Genomic DNA, 17,730 nt, shown 5'->3' on the forward strand with positions numbered 1-17,730 from the left:
ACATATTCCTCAACACCTCTAGAGTTAAACCTGATTCATAGGTGCTACAAAATGCCTTCTGTCATAGCTCTCATAAATTCATCATGATCGTAGTATCCATAGTAGACTGTAAGTTGCGTATTGTATCGTTCTTTTAATACAACACTAATAAACGTCTACTGAACCACAGAGGAACAATAGCAGAATATCAAAGAAAGATTTTACCAACTCTTAGAGGCGATTTATAACAATTTACTAAGTAATAATTAATTGCACGGTGAAAGCGACATTTGTGACTACTGAAGAGATGACACTAACGCTGAACATGCTTGCAAATATACATACTCGCTATAGAAATATCTACAAAACAATATGGATGTCAGTGGATGAAAGCACAGCAAACCAAATCTATGTAGAAACAGACAAGTTCATATAGCTAGCAATTCTCAAGAAACAAAATGTATTTAATCCTCCAATTAATTATAATTGGAGACATTACTAGGAAGAAAATGGGGAACCTTTACGCTAAACGATGAAGGCAGACGAGAAAGAAGAAAATGCAGAACCCCCAACATTACAAGAAGTTAGAGAAGCAATAAATGCTCAAATAATTCCTTTAGAAATATATAAATTGGGCTGCAATCATCTAACACAACACTTACACTTACTTATAACAAAGATATGGCAGGAAGAACAATTCCTGTCGACTGGAAAAAAGTATTACCTGCCCGGTATATAAAAAAAGGCACTTAAGTGCACAAGTTATTGTGGGATATCTTCTCTGCACTGATTACTATATTAGATGAAATATTTTCGTGTCCTAATATATTCCGTTTACAATTCCGTTTACCATTTTCAACAATGATGCAGATATTGATTCAAAATCTCTACTTTTATATCTACATTTAATTTTGTTAATATACTTCATATTTGTATATTTTTAAACTGTTGTGCTGCGTTACATGGAAAACATATTGTAATACCTTAATTTTGTTTGCGTGCGTTAATGCTAAACATTATTAACATTATTTGTAGAAGGGCTGAGTCGGCGCAGCAAGTGTACTCAGAAACGAAGAGACATCCCGTTGGGGTTGCATTAGAAATCAATACACAAAAACAAATATATTAACACAAATCACAGGAAGTAGACCCACACGCACTGCAGTAGACAATAGTATCGAGCCGGTTGAGCAATTTGTATACTAGGAGATACAACTGACCTCGGATAGAACGGAAAACAAAGAAATTCTTAGAAGAATAACCCTTACTAACAGAGCTTACTTATCACGGTCCCATATACTAAGATCAAAAAGCGTCTATCGTAACAATAAACTAGAACTATAACTTCTACTATATATGAACAAAGAAATAATCTTGTTTTAAAAGAAAATTGATAAAAATTCATTCCGAAATGAATAAATTAATCCTTCACGCTACATTGGTGACCACAAAAATAAGGAAACCTTCAGACCATGCAGCTGGACTGAACCTCGTGGTCGTGACTTCCAAACATAGAAATTGAAGCAGCGTAACCCAGAGCTTGCCGCTGTAGCTGTATAATAACCAGCCCTTGAGCCTGCAATTGAAACCACTTAGCCACCCACCTGTGGAGCCACATTAACCCCACCTCAAATAACACCAGACTACAACAAAAATCAACCTGGAGTCTCGTAGCCACCAGTCCCTGCAGCAACGTAGCCCTCAACCCTTCTGAAGCGCAAAGCCTAGCTGCTTTCACCGAATCTAAGGCCCAGATCAAACTAACTCGATTTTTTGACAGTCCGCTGATCCTTTACGCTACGCACAGCTACAAATGTGAAGTATTGGTATTATAGAGCATGCACGAAAATAGCTTGAAAATAGTATAGAGCATAGTTGAGAAGAACTAGTTTCTTCTATGCTTTTTATAGAGTCTACAAAATAATTAAGTACCCTGATATATGTTACGGATGCGAAGCATGGACAATAACAGAGAGTCTAAACATAAATTAAGCATATTTGACAGGAATGTATTAAGAAGAATATGTGGGCCGATAAAGGAAAACAATACATGGAGACACATTTTAGCAGCATAGAAGAAGAGAGATTACGAAAGAAAATTTTCATCGCTAGAGTGCATTGGAAAAGATTGCTGGACAGACCCTGATAATGCTGGGAAGATGAAGTTTTGAATGATACTGGCTAGTTGTTGAGGGTGAAAATGTTGAGAAGAGCATCAACAGATAGTGGGGAATGGCGACAGCAGATAATGGAGGCCAGGTCGATAATTACTAATAAAAAAATTAATTCACAGAAAGAAAAGCAAAATGATATTCATTCCGACATTACAAAAAATTAAGTAAGTACAGTATTTAAGTACCGTTTAAACTAGTACACTATTTAATTATTATAAATATGATTGTATCAGTAGGTATTGCCAAATACTAAATGAAACTAATAATAAACTCATCAATACTAAATTAAAAATAGCTTTAATAATTATTTATTAGTGACTCCCTTGGGCCTGTCTCGCACAGCAAAGTTTTTCAAAAGAAGGTTTTATATTACAAATAGCCACTCTGAATTCTTTGTCTATATACTCTATATTCAGTGGAGACCTATATTTTGTCTTTAAAACAGCCACCGCAGAAAATCCGGCTTCGCAAAGGTAGGATGTTGAAAATGGCAATAATATACGAAATGCTCTTGTTTCAGTGGAGAAAAGGCATCATTCACTCCCACTCTAGGTTTCGCCGCTTGCAGTAAAGTGTATAAAGATTTCTTCTTCTGCAGTTGAGAAACCTTCAGGAGTAGTTCGAAATGGATCCCTAACCCACTCGTAACTTGCTACCAATTAGTCGTCAGCAAGAAAATACTTTTTAAAATTCTGTGCCAACATGGCTAAATGACTTTCTATTGTTACAAAAACAACTTTCACATACTATTCTTCTTCCTTGTATGTTTTGACACACTAATTCACATTTGCAAACATTTCTAGTTTTTTTTGTTGCACATTTCTGCTTCACACCTCCAACTTTCTACAAAAAGCACTAACTTTACCACTGTTATTCAACATATGTGTGTTTGCTCTTTGGACTTGTAGATTCAGGGTATTTAATTTATCGAATATGTTGACCAAGTAACTCAATTTCATCACAAATAAAGCATCTCAAAACTTTCGGGCGGGGTTCCTAGAAAAGTGACAATTTCCTTTTAACTCACTCTGTGGAAATTTCCCACGTGATAACCATCTGACCTCGCAATAAAATAGCAACGTCGAATGATCTACACCCATATCTTTGCAGAGTGCATTAAAGATACTTAATTTTAAGGGTCTCATTTTTATGTAATTCACTACAGTTAACCGTCGTTAGCACAATGTTGAGATCAGGACTCATTTCTTTGGAAGCCAGAGCCTTTTTGTGGATCATGCAATGGATTCAGACACATTGCGGACAGTTTTGTTTCACAAGTGCTTGGAATCTTCCAGACACTGTACGAGCGCCATCGGTGCATATTCCAACGCAATTCTTCCACTCTATGTTTGACTCATTAATAAAATCATTTAAAATATCAAACAAAGCGAGTGCTGTTGCTTTCAGTTTAAGGTCTAGGGGACTAATAACACGCTGAACTAAGGGGATTAGGGTCAAAATTTTCAACGTATAAAATATATGTCGTATTTTATTATTATATGAAAAAGAATTGGGACCCGAATACTGAAAGATTGAGAACCGCTGTATTAGAAATAAAACTGTAATATTTATAAAAAGGAAAAATTGTCGTGGTTGATTTGGGTTCGAACAAGATGTCCAATGAGCTTTGGAAAACGCCAGAAGTAATTTCATTTCATAATGGTATACAATCAAGTGTAGATGTTGATTGTAGAAGATAACCAGTTTCTCCATTTGCAAATATTCTAAAGACAAGACTTCTAAAATTAATGACAATACAACAAAAGTATAAAACTCAAATTATAAATATGCTTCGAAAGAATTATTAGAAAAATATTAATATCTAAAAGGTTATACCGAATCATATTACACAGAAGAAAAATCGTTGAGTGTTCTAAGAAGTGAATTGTGCGTCATTAGTCTATGTTTAGAATTCATGATATATTTGATTAAATTTGTTATGAAAATGTATTCAAGGTCGTAAGAATGATGTGCAAAATAATTTTGTCTTAAAATTATTAATAAATGAATTCCTAATTTATTTTAATTATGATGGTAATGTGTGAATCTTCTGTCTTGAATAGGAATTACTGTAGTAGTGTAATGCAAATTTCTTCTTGAGTCTTAATATTTAAAAATGATAAGATTAATTAATGTAATAATAATGAAGAAAATTATTAAATTTTATCAAGCTTTTGAACAACAGAAAGATAATACTATTATGAATACACTGCGTTAATTAATTATCCTACTATATGCAACCAATATCACAGTATTGGTATTGCTATACGCGATTTGGGTATTTGGTTGCATACTTGCAATGATGACGTCGGGTACGATAATTAATTAACACATTGTACATTGTCTATTCAAAATAAAGGCGACGATTTGGAGCAATATACCAGACAAAACAATTGTCTCAAATTCAGGATGCATTATAGGGCGACAGGGATCGGGCAGTTTGCGCTTGGTAATTGATTATGATTTCAGTATCGGGTCTTTTTCTTTTTCTTTTCCTGTTTCTTTTCGTTTTTCTTTTCTTTTTCTCTCTTGTATATTTAGAATTAGAACTAGTTTTATTAGGTTTGAGTGGAAGAGCAGGTGCTGTTACGGCTGTACCTGAACTCCGGCTAATTTGTCCTGTCTTAATTTATAATAATTTCATGTATACTAAGTCAATGTAGGCTACCTGGCCGGCCATGCGCCTCTAAAATACCACCTCTTCCACATTGGACAAGCTGAGGATCAAACTTGTCGAGTATGCAACGACGAGTCAGAAACTGCTGAACATATACTGTGCAATTGCGTCGCCAGAGGCCGTCTAAGACACAACAACTTCGGTAAAACTCCCCTGTTACCTACCGACATAAAGGTTCAAGACCTCAGGACAATACTAAGGTTCATTAAAGACCTACATTTGCCCTAAACCTTTGGAGGGCTAAAGTAACAATAGATCTTATAGGTTGCGGTAACGAGAGGGGCCGCTCTCCTCAGCCCGGCAGCAATAATAATAATAAAGTCAATGTACATCTAATGGGACAAATAAAGTCATATTATTATTATTGGTATCTACATTGCTTTCAGTACATTATGATGTTTATTTTATTTTTATTATTATAACTTTTTATATGTGTATACCATTATTTTGGCATTATTACTATTTTGTTGCGTGTGGAATAAATAAAAGTAAGTTAGATATTTGGGGGTGTAACTCAGCACTGCGAGTGGTGCACTGAATTCGTTTGTGTTATGGTGATTGGGGATGGTATTAGATGGTATTAAATACAAACTTGCGACCTACAATTGTAGAACATCATGTAGACACGGTGGAGGCGCTATTATTATAAAAGAACAATACCTCTTTGCGATATTTGATTTATATGACTTTAACAAAGAACGATGTTTGGAGCTATGTTCAGTATTAATTCTAAAATTAAAATCGATAATTATACAAATATACCGCCCTCCTGATGGTGATGTCAAGGGATTTTTTGAACGGCTGCAAAAAATATTAGATTATACAACAAATGCACAAACTAATAAAAATATATTAATACTTGGAGACTTCAATATTTGTGTAAACGAAAAAACAAAAGTGAAGGAAAATTTTCTTAGTACTATGTCAGAGTACGGTCTGTATCCCATGTTTGATGAATCTTCAAGGGTGGGGGGTAAAGGATGTGTGGACAACATTTTTGCTACTAGATTCCTGCAGAAAAGCGTTGTAAAGACTGTCAACCTTCATTTAGGTGATCATTTCGCATAAAAAGCATCTGGTATCTTGACAGCTGGAAAACAAGAAATTAAAATAACACAAAGAAGAAGAATAAACGCTACTTACATAGAGATTTTAGAAACGTCTATTAAAAGAGAGCGATTGGTCACAAATACATAATACAAGTCTCAATGTACAAACAACTTACACAAAATATCATGAAATTATCATGACATGTTTTAAAAGGGCGTTTCCAGAACAACCTGTAAAAACGTCTGTAGGGAAATTAATTTTAAAATGGGAAACAGATAAACTAGCTAAAATGAAAAATCAACTTGATGCGCTATATACGATTTTAGAAGTAACAAGAGATAATATACATAAAAACACGTATAAAGCATTTAAGCAACAATACAGAAATGAAGTTGACTTAGCGAAAAAAGAAGCTTATGGAAAGTACCTATATAAATAACGCAGAAAACAAAATAAAAGCAGCTTGGAAACTAACAAAGGAAGAAGTAGGTAAAGGATACATTAAGAGTGAAGTTAAGACCACACTGAACGCAAATGTTCTCAATAATCATTTCATTGCTATTGGACAGTCAACCGTTTTAACACAAAATAATATGTTAAGTCAAATGGAAGCAGTGGATCTGGTAACATTAAAATCAAACAAGTTCTTACATGCAATAAAAGCTACAGAAAGCAGTGACTTTTCATGTTACACAAAACATTAAAAGATAATGGAATAAAGGATAATGGAATATTTAGAAGAAGAAGATCTCATAACCAAATATCAGCATGGGTACATACAAGGCAGATCAACCACAAACCACAGCGTTACTAAATGTTATCCAAAAAATAGCAGATGGTTTTGACCAACAGAAATACACGCAAATAGCCTTTTGTGATCTCAGCAAGGCTTTAGATATGGTACACCACAGAATTTTAAAAGAAAAATTACATAAATATGGCTTCAAAGCTACTGCATATAATTTATTAGCCTCGTACCTGGATCAGAGAGAACAACAAGTGTATTGGAAAGGAATACACTCAGAATGGAAATATGTAATATTACATATATGTAATATATGTAATAAATTATAGCCATTTATTCTTTTAATTGGAAAACTGTTCAGTTAGTATGCTATGGAAACAATTGATAGATACGTTTGGTTATGACAGCTTAAGGCAAACGTATGTTTCGTTTAGTTTCTAATTAACGTTGATTGAGGTTTTGTAAATAATAATCAATATGAATTTTTCTAATCAATAAAAGCGTGATATCATTCAGTGTTACATTTTATGCTATAAAAATGCAATACAAGCTGCAGAACAGTATTTTGATCGTCGTCAGCCTTCTCTAACTACTTTGAAGAGGCTGATAATTTGGGCGAGTATGGTTCTTTCTGTAAACCAACTAAAGATGCAAGACAGAAGTAAATGTATTAGCACGAATCCATCAAGATGCATCGGTTTCAACACAAGTTGCATCTGAAGCAGGCACGTCACAACGTACTGTCATAAGAGAACTAAAAAAGGACAGATTTCATTCATATAAAATGGCAGTTTCACAAACAGTACCCCCAGATGACTACAATAAGCGTGTAGAATATTGTACGTGGTTTATTAACATGTGTAAAGCTGATCACAGCTTAGATTAAAGTTTTCTGGAGAGATGAAACACGATTTATAAACTGCGGCATGTTTAATAGACATAATCAACATTTATGGATGCAGGAAAATCCGAACCATGTTCAAGAGAGGAGACTTCAAGTTAAGTTTGGATTTCATGTTTGTTGCGGTGTCATTTGTTGAAGAATTTTTGGTCCGTACATTTTTTATGATACGTTAAACGGAGATCCTTATCTTCATTTTCTACAGAACGATTTCGATAATATGTTGAATGAATTGCTCCTGCAGACACGTCATTTGCGTAAATGGTTTCAACACGATGGGGCACCATCACTTAATAAGCTAGCGGTACGAAATCATCGAAACTTACGTTTGCAAACGTATCTATCAATTGTTTCCATAGCATACTACCTGAACAGTTTGCAAATTAAAAGAATAAATGGCTATAATTTATTTATTAATAAAAATATCCATGTCAAGTGGTACATCATTAGAATCGTTGTGAAAAGGCCTTTTTTATAAAGTCATGGCCAACTATGGTTTCCATTAGAAAAATTACAAGTTTGTGTCATATCTCAAAAATTATTGCGTAAATAAAAAAATCAATTAGACTGCTTTATTAAACATGTAATACCCTACAAATTTTTCCTTTACACATTTTTCCTAAAATCAATAATTGCGGAGCCATAGGTATTGAACGATATAACAAAAAAACGGTTTTTTCGAGATATCTAGTTAGCCATGCATTATATCCAAAAAACAGAAAGCTCATTAAATTGAGTTCATGAAACTGCAATTCTTTTCCTATTTAATCGTCTCTCTATCTCCGTTAGTTTTCGAGATCTCCATACTAAACATGGAAAAAGACTCACCCTGTATAGCTATATAATTTTATATAATTCCAGGAGAAAAACAAGCAAATTTAGTGGGAATCGCGATCAAACCTTATAGGTTATGATTTCACCTACGGAAAACGTAAAATTCTGTACAGGGTCAGCCAAACTCGACGCCCCAACTTTTCTATGGGAAGCAGGTAAAATTTTCGAAAAAAAAATTTATACCATTTTAAATAGTATCTTCTAAGCTTTAAGAAACATCAGGCGTTACAAATTTTGGACGACGACGCTAGGCGTCGCGACGTACCCAAATTGATTTTTTCAACGAACACATTTTTTTCGGTTTAGGAATAGGATGCCTATATAATTCTATGCAATGTTGAATAAGAATGTTTTTTTATATCTCTAATAGTTTTTAATATATAGCGGGATATGTAAATTAATATTGACGAGCATCATTATAGTAATTCTTCCATCATAGGTAGCCATGGACTAAAAATTTACTAATATAAAATAATAATATAATAGATCAGGAAGTTGGTTTACAAAACATTTTAATAAACTGAATAGTAACAAAATAACAACGAAATAAAAGTATAGAACAATTTGTTGAGACAATCATCAAATTTTTTTAAAACTTAAAACAATAAATTTTGATTTTAATAAATTAAAACAACAGAAACATAATATGTTGCACCTACAAAGTGTGCTCAAGCTGACCGCCATTCGCCGCCAAACAGTGCTGAAACCGGCTTCTCACTTCATTATGAGTAACTTTTCTAAGAGTATCACGACTTATCGTATTACAAGCATCACGAATTTTTTGTTTAAGATGTTCAACGTTGTTTGTGACAGTACTGTATACAATGTTCTTGATTGTGCCCCATAAAAAGAAGTCCAGGCAGCTTAAGTCTGGTGACTTAGCTGGCCAACGCACTGGACCAGATCTTCCTATCCATCTCTCAGGATATACGCGGTTCATATATTGCGTAACAATTGCAGAATTGTGATAGGGTGCTCCATCCATTTGAAACCATACATTTTCCTGCATGAGAGGTATATCTTGCAATAAATCGGGCACTTCATTTTCTAAGAAATGGAGAAAGATTGGTCCATTAAAATTGTAATCGAAAAAATATGGACCCACTAAATATCGATCGATTATGCCGCACCATACATTAATTCCAAAGTGGCCTTGATTTTCGACTTCATTAATCACATTAGGATTTTCAGTGGCCCAGTATCTTTCATTCTGCCTATTTGGAAGCCCATTACTTACAAATCGACTCTCATCAGTCCATAAAATGTTCTTATATATCCTTCTATTGTAGTCTTCCAATATGGCCATATCCGCTAAAAAATCTATGCGTTTATTACGGTTATCTTCATTTAAAAGCTGCAAGTTCTTCAATTTGTATGCAAAATATCCGTTCTTCTTAAGTATTCGACGTATGGAGGAATAGGAAATATTTAATTGTTGACTTGCCATATTAACAGATGCTCTAGGATTATCTTCAAAAAACTGACAAACTTACTACGCTACGACGCCATCATTGCATACGGTTTTTTTAATAGGAACATGTTTCCTACAGGAAAACGCGTCTGTATTTTTTCTTAAATTTTGTTCCTATCGGGTAAAAAACTTGTGGTCCGGAAAAGCGCGGTCTGGATACTTTTCGCGATAAAGTCGGACAGCTGCCCTTGAATTACGGCGAGCTTCACCGTAAATTAAAAGTATGTCAACCTTTTCCTGGTGATTTGCCATTTCTAAGAAACAAATGCAAGACTATTTGACACTGAGTCAAATTAAGAAATGTTCAGACATTTTCAATCCATGGCTACCTGTGATGGAAGAATTGCTAGAATAATGCTCGTCAATATTAATTTACGTATCCCGCTATATATAACAAACTATTACAGATATAAAAAAACTTTTTTATTCAATATTGCTAAAAATTATATGGGCATCCTATTTCTAAACAGAAAAAATTGTGATCGTTGAAAAAATAAATTTGAAAGCGTCGCGACGCATAGCGTCGCCGTCCAAAATTTTTAACGTCTGATGTTTTTTAAAGCTGAGAAGATACTATTTAAAATGGTATAAATTTTTTTTTCGAAAATTTTACCTGTTTCCCATAAAAGAGGTGGGGCGTCGAGTTTGGCTAACCCTGTACATAGGTCTCTTCCTTTAAATAGTGTTCACTAGCCGTATTTTCATTAACTAAACCTAGTGGTGATATATAAAAAAACTTATACAAAACTTGCACCATTCTAAACCAATATTCGAACGATTCGAACTGAGAACAGAACAAAACACACAATAGAACAAGACGTGACAAGACGCTGACCGCGTCACCGCGATGATGATATTCCAGACATGTTTCAGCTGTATATTTTGATAATATTTCATAAATATTCCTACTGAAATGTATTTGATACATATCTTTAGATACGTTTCGTAAAAATCGTATCTGTCACGTATATGAAACGTAGTTCTAAAATGTTTCATTTAATTCACTGTATGTAAAAATTGAAATGTTTCACAAATGTTTCTTGTTTACTGGGTAGGCAGTCCCTCCCTTCTATTCTTTCTTCATATTTCACCACCCTCCTGCCCGCCTCCACTCTGACCTTATCCACCTTTACCTCTTCCCTCACTATATACCCCGGTGTTTCTCTCGCTACCCCAAGCACCCATCTCCAATATCTAGCTTGCACGTCCTCCTGCATTCCCTGCTCTCTCCATCCTCATACCTCTGCCCTATACATCATCACACTGCTAACCAGATCTTCAAACGTAATCTTCCTCGCTGCCACATTCCTTCCAAAGACTCTCTTCCTCCAACCCTATACTTGTCCCATCACCTTATTCGCCTTTTTTGCCATAGCTATCACATGCGACCGCTCCCTGTTATCCTCCCTAAACACATACCTCAAGTAAGTATACTCCTTAACCTCCTCGATCTCCTTTCCCTCCCATCTCCAGTTTTCTGTTCTTTTTCTCCCACCCTTGCAAAACTTCATCATCCTTGTCTTCCCCACATTCACTTCCAGCCCCTTCCCCCTAAAATATCTTTCCAATGTCTTTATCATATCCTTCATCTCCACCGCTTCTCTCGCCATGACCACGATGTCATCCGCGTATGCTAACATATGCACTTTTCTACCTCCCACCACCAATACAATTAATTAATATTTAATTAATACAATTAGTATTAATAATGTTAGTATTCCGATAAGTGAACGTGTAAAAAACTTGGGTATTATCATGGATAACTCATTTAGATACAAAGAGTAGATTTCGTTACTTATGCGTAGAGCATATGCCAGTCTTCGTGTATTATACCCTCATCGTCGCTCTTTGCCGTTAACACTAAAGAAGCAGCTGTGTGATTCACTGGTTCTATCTCATTTTGCCTATTGCGCTCCGCTTTACCATGCCTCAATTCATAGTATTGATACTCTACGCATTCAAAGAGTGCAGAATGCTTGTTTGAGGTTTGTATACGGTATTCTAAAGTATGCAAGTTTATTTAATTCAATAAAAGGCATTATTATTATTATTATTATTTTAAAGTTGACATTCTTTTATGTTAAAAGGATTTTAAATGAAACTATTACCAAATTGGTGTGCAAATGTTAAATGTTTATCGATAAGCAATAATGATATGTAATTTAATGTTAAAGAGAATTTAATACAGCCCTGTTGTAAGTAAGTTCGCGGTCAACGTACGACGCCGTTGGGTCGTTCACTCGCCGTTGAACGTATCTTGTCCTGTCAGTCGACTTTGGCCGGTCCATCGCCGACCAAGAGATCCCCTCCGGGAGGCTCCGGGGGGGCACGGCTTGGCTCCCTTTCTCTTCGTCCGAAGAGACCGGCAGCGACGAATTTCATCAGGGTCGTTCTCGTCGCAGTTTCGTAACTAATTACGCACTTAAATTCAAAAGAAAAAAAGGCAGACATAAAACCTGAAACCAAACCGACAACAGCGACGACTTCTTGAAGTAAATTTTTCCTAGTTTGGAAGTTCCTTTTTCCTGTTGATTTTCGAGATACCGTTTGGTAATTTTTGGCCAAGTTCGATCTTTTCTTTTATAACCTCCTCTTACTCTGATCTCCCCTACTTCTTCTTGGATGCCGTTTTTTTGGCCTCCGAATCAAGTTGGCGGCGTTTTGGTGTAGGAGCTAAAGGAACGAATTAAAAGCCGCGCGGAAGGGGGGGAAATGAAAGAAGAAAAACTGGTGAGTTTACATAACCGCGGACCACCGCCGGCAGCAGGACCGTATCTGGTTGTTGCGTTTTATTTTTTTAAAGTTTTTTTATTAATGGGATAGGTGCTTTTTCGGGGACGATTACACAACGCTCCTAACTGTATAACCACATACAGTTATAGCTTTTAGGTCACCAGACATTCTTGTAGGTGCTCCCTAGTATTTGCCACTTACCATTGCATTAACTAAACATTTCTATAACTTTTCCTGTTTCGTGTTGTATTTTTTTTTCTATTTCTAAGTCTGCAATGTGAACAAGAAGTAGTCAAGGTTATTTAATGATGTTTACCATACCTTTATAATTATTACTTATGTAGGTACTTAAAACAGATGTTTTGTTAGATAGTGTAATAATAATGATGTTTAATTAGTGTGACACATTGCTAACATATTTGTATTAAAGATAATAAAATCGTTTGTGTTTATTTTTATGTATTTCTGGTATCGTTTTGCGTTGATATTGAGATATTGATGTGAGGTGATTTTGTGAATCTTAGTAATTATATACCAAGTAATTATGTGGTAATTATATAGTAGTAATAAACTTTAGTAATGTAAATGAAATTGATTACTTTATGTTTAATAAGTTGAAAAACTTTTTTTGGGTATACTTATTAGGTATTATAAAGATACATGAGAACTTTTCTTTAACAAATTAAAATGAGCATAATTATTTTCTCAATGTACTTAACGTTTTTTTTATAAAAAAAACTTATTTCCTTTCTTTAAGACATTCGATAACTAAGTATTTGTTGATCTATGTTTGTATTTTTTGCAATTTTTTTGCAATGTGTTGTTTCATATGGTTGTGTCCCTCATTCAATTTAGAAGCAGATAAAAGACTTTTTCGTATGACACAAATCCAAATAAAATGAGGGTATTTTTCAATGTTGCACTTTTACAAAGTATAGTTAGAAAACCAGAATATCGTCATTATTGGACAAAAAAATCGTTGTTCTATACACCAGTGTTTGGAGAATGTTTTTACATTTTTCTAATAATGATGAATTTGATCCAACAAACGACCCTTGCCCAAAAATAAATATAATTTGGTCTACTTATGAAAGTAATTTTACGATCATATTTGGTCAATCCAAGTTCTACCTATACGAGCTCTAGTACCACTGGACGAATGGACTAAACGATGGCAAATCAAAGTAAACTGCATAAAATCTACACCGGCCACCTTCACAATAAACCCAGGGACATGTCCACAAGTAAGACTAGACAAGGTTCCCGTCGCAATTCAAACTGAAATTCAAAACTTGGGAATCCATTTAGACAACCATTTAACCTGGGGAAAATAGATATGGACCAAGTGGCTTTAATTCTGAGTCATAATACAGTTTTAATACAGTTTTCTACTGTATTCGTGTATAAGAAGACAATCATACCTTAGTGTAGAAAGTAAATTGCTTCTGTATCAGTTCATGCTATAGCTATAGCCTATGTAGGACGCATGGTATGCAGGTCACACCCTTAGATCTTATACAATCATTCTTATTCAATACATCATGTATATCTTAATATGATGGTACACCACTGGGTGTGCATTAACTGAGTTACAGATGGCATGAATGAAAATAAATAAAAAAGAATAAAAGTAATTGTAATGTAAAGTAAGTAGCCCAGTAATTGCCATTGTCGGTCTAAACAGACAAATAAAGTGGGTTTGGTGGATCGGCTATTCCTTCCAATAATCGTGGCAAGGAAAAGGAATAAAATTGTTAGGAGAAGGAAAAACTTGGAAAAACCAGTACATGCAGTACATATGCACCAGTACAGGATACTGGGGGATACTACATGGAAATGAAGGAGTAGTAGGAAAGACTGCGACTTCATGCCTTCACTCATAACATAACATAGAAAACAATGAAGCAGTGGAAACAAGCTTGGAACAATTAAAAGGTACTAACATACGAACGGCTGTATATGGACTAGGAGAGTACAAAGTAAACACCAATGGATTACCAATAACTCCCTGATATGAAGTATTGAAGCTCAAAACACAAGAGGAAAGAGAAAGATATGTTTCGGAATAAACTGAATGCCGAAGTGAACAGAATTAGAAAAACACCCCAGTGTTTTTAATTATCACAAAGAACATGAAATTGGATTTGTTTGAGGCGTAGAAGAAAGTTTGGAAGATAAGTGAAAGCATATCGAGAGAAGAATGGAAAGAAAAGTTTCCAAGACTATAAGAAGAGACACAGACGTCAATATGGACTCTCTCTCTCTATCTTATTCATGGTGCTCATGGCCTTGCTTTCCAAACGTCTCTATTACTTGCTGCTCGTCTCCACACCCGCACTCCAAACATGATCTTTGGCATCCTCCATCACTGCGTCCCTGCACCGTCTCCTTGGTATGCCCGTTCTCCTGTTTCCTTGCATTCTTCTGCTAAGGGTTATTTTTGGGATCCTGTCATCATCCATTCTCACAACAAGCCCTGTCCATCGCAATAATGTCATCAAAAAAGCTTGTTTGGCCTTAGGGTTGAAGAATGATCTGACGTTTCAAGATCCCAAAATCATTTCCCTCTTCCGTACCCAAGTAGTCTTCGATTAATCCATCCCATACGAGGCTTCTTTGATGGTTCCGTAAGTTGTATTTTCTTTACAGGAATTTCCCGCTCTCGTTCGCTTTGATCCCATTCTCCACGCGGATCGTTTAATGCATCTTCGCTGAGATTACTCCAGTTTCTAGGGTTCCCCACCTCCTCAGGAGACTTCCTGGTGTTGGATTTGTCAAGGAATTCTGTAGCAGGAATGAGATCTGTTTGGTGCGCATGCACTACTCCATTTGAACCCTATTTGAGATCTACACAGGCTCAAACCAAATGTCTATAATGGGATCATAGAACAACTCTCAGGGTTAACTATAACCAGAGAAGAGATAGGTAAGGTCCTAACCAAAGTAAAGTCAATATATACGATACCACAGGAGTGGAAAATGTGCATTAGAATTCCGATATTTAAAATGACAGATAAAAATAAGTTAGAAAACTATAGAAGCATAATCTTCGTGAACACCGTGCTAAAACTCCAGGCAATTATAGAAACTTCGAATGATAACAAGGATTCCGACAGAAGTTTATAGAAAAATCTATAAAAGTTTTTTGATAGGGTCAAATTAAAGGACGTTCTCGACATACTAAACTTTAGAAAAATATCGTATAATATAATATGTCGAGTTGAGGAGATAAACACAGAAACAAAACAAAGATTTAAGTAGGCACAATGATTACCCTTGAGGAAATTCCGGTTTCCGAGGAAGTCAGGCACGGTGATTCACTGAGTTTGTTTCTCTTCAATCTAATTATGGAAAAGAGAATAGAAAAGGTTAAAAATCTGGTCGTGTATAAAATGGGAGACGATAAGATAAACATACAATATGCTAATTTTCAGAGAAACCAAAACATTAGTGACGTCTAAGTAATCTCGAAGATACAACATGGAGCTGGAAGGTAAAGTCATAGAACAGGTACTTTAAGTATTTGATAGTTGAAATTTTAAGCGATCGCAACCTATACAAGTAAGAAAGGGGAAAGGGCGTTAAACTAGATATCATTTATTCGTTGGCATTACAAATATTTGGGATTAAATGGTTTGCTAAGAATTGTTTAATTTATTCAAAATATGGGGATAATATATTTATGAACGATTTTAGCATGTTGGTAATAATTGATTGTGAATTGTTGTTATTGAAGGAATCGTTAAGGTTGCTATTTTGCGCATAGGTATATGAAGAATGTCTGAATGTGAAAGTTGAAGAGCTGAAGGATTTGTACCCTCTCGGTTGGAGATACGAGTGGATTTGAGTTTGTTTTTGGTGTCTAAATTTTTTAGGAAGCACAATCTTTGTAATAAGCAGGATGTTGCTTCTGACAGTTCGCACATTGCGGAAGTGCTTTTATGGGATTGATGCTATAGGCATAATCATAGCCATCTTCTGTAACAGCCATCATATGGCAATTACCGGGAAAATATAAATTAGCTTTGATTAGTGATTTGCTACTTATGGTATTCATGAGATATCTAGTACGTGACATTAAAGTCATTAGAAGAGCAGAGTTAAACCCAGATCATAGATTACTAATACCATTCTAACAACATTCACAACACCAAAAACAAAAACCTGCATAAAACAGACGACTTAAGATCTAGGAGTTGGAGAAGACCGAAAAACAGGAAGAGTACCACCGAAAATTAACGAATAACCTAATTACATTGGAACAACAACAGAATAGACAAGACTGGAACATACACGTGAAATGGGAAAAAGTAAAAGAATCCATAATCATAATGGCGGAGGTGATATGTGGAACTAAAACCGTTAATTATAATCAGAAACGAATAAGTTGGTGGAACGACACCGTAAAAGAAAAGGTACAGGAGAAGAAACGAGCATGGATTAGATACAACCAATCTAGAACGCAACAAACTAAAGAGGAATATCACCAAAAACGAAATGAGGCAAATGAAATTATAAAGCAAGCAAAGGCAGATTCCTGTGAAAGATTTGGCAAAAAGATTAAAAGAAAGCCAAAGAAAACAGATAACAAACATCAAAGATCAAAACGGCGATCTAAAACAACAAATAAAGAAATGTTAAGGGCATGGAAAGAACATTACAGCGCAAAATTTAAGGAAGAGGAAAGGATTCAATCACTACATGGAGGTGAAAGGGAAGAGGAAGGCAATGAGGTAGAAGATGAGGAAGGAATGACGGAAGAAGAGATAGGGATGGAAGAAGTATATGAGGCCCTAAGACAATGAGAAATGGAAAGGCAGTGGGAATGAAGAAAGAGATGTGGGAAATATAGAAGCAGGCATGGTGTACGGAGACAATACCGAGCGAGTGGGAAAATAGTATTATTATCCCAATACATAGGAAGGGGGAAACCATAAAATGTGAAAATTATAAAGCAATGTGTCTCTCGTCGATAGTTCTAAAAATATATATAGAAAAATATTGGAGAAACGCCTAAGAAAGGAAGCAGAAGATAAATTGGAAGAGGAACAAGCGTCGTTTCGACCCAGCAGGCAGACATATATACAATCAGAACATTAATATGTAAAACAATGAAAATGGGTAAGGATATATGCCTAGCATTTGTAGAACTAACAGGAGGCTTTG

General features: G+C 35.2%; 1 protein-coding gene and 1 long non-coding RNA gene across 2 annotated transcripts; one reads left to right on the plus strand and one right to left on the minus strand.

The window, feature by feature from the left end:
- Positions 1 to 5,175: 5,175 nt before the first annotated feature.
- On the minus strand, positions 5,176 to 6,088 carry LOC139430832 (uncharacterized). The gene is made up of 2 exons (XR_011641204.1): positions 5,974 to 6,088; positions 5,176 to 5,920 (listed from the first exon to the last, which is right to left on the minus strand). It is a non-coding gene; the product is annotated as an uncharacterized lncRNA (long non-coding RNA).
- A 10,807-nt stretch (positions 6,089 to 16,895) lies between these two features.
- On the plus strand, positions 16,896 to 17,369 carry LOC139430474 (uncharacterized). Its single transcript, XM_071197529.1, has one exon. It carries the CDS (start codon positions 16,896 to 16,898, stop codon positions 17,367 to 17,369), a length of 474 nt encoding a protein of 157 aa, XP_071053630.1.
- Positions 17,370 to 17,730: the final 361 nt, after the last annotated feature.

The sequence above is a fragment of the Onthophagus taurus genome, chromosome 7, assembly GCF_036711975.1.
Source record: "Onthophagus taurus isolate NC chromosome 7, IU_Otau_3.0, whole genome shotgun sequence".
Lineage (NCBI taxonomy): Eukaryota > Metazoa > Arthropoda > Insecta > Coleoptera > Scarabaeidae > Onthophagus > Onthophagus taurus.

Bases quoted from the DNA above. Each gene is read 5' to 3' on its own strand.
- LOC139430474 (XM_071197529.1), top strand. From the start codon at position 16,896: ATGGCGGAGGTGATATGTGGAACTAAAACCGTTAATTATAATCAGAAA.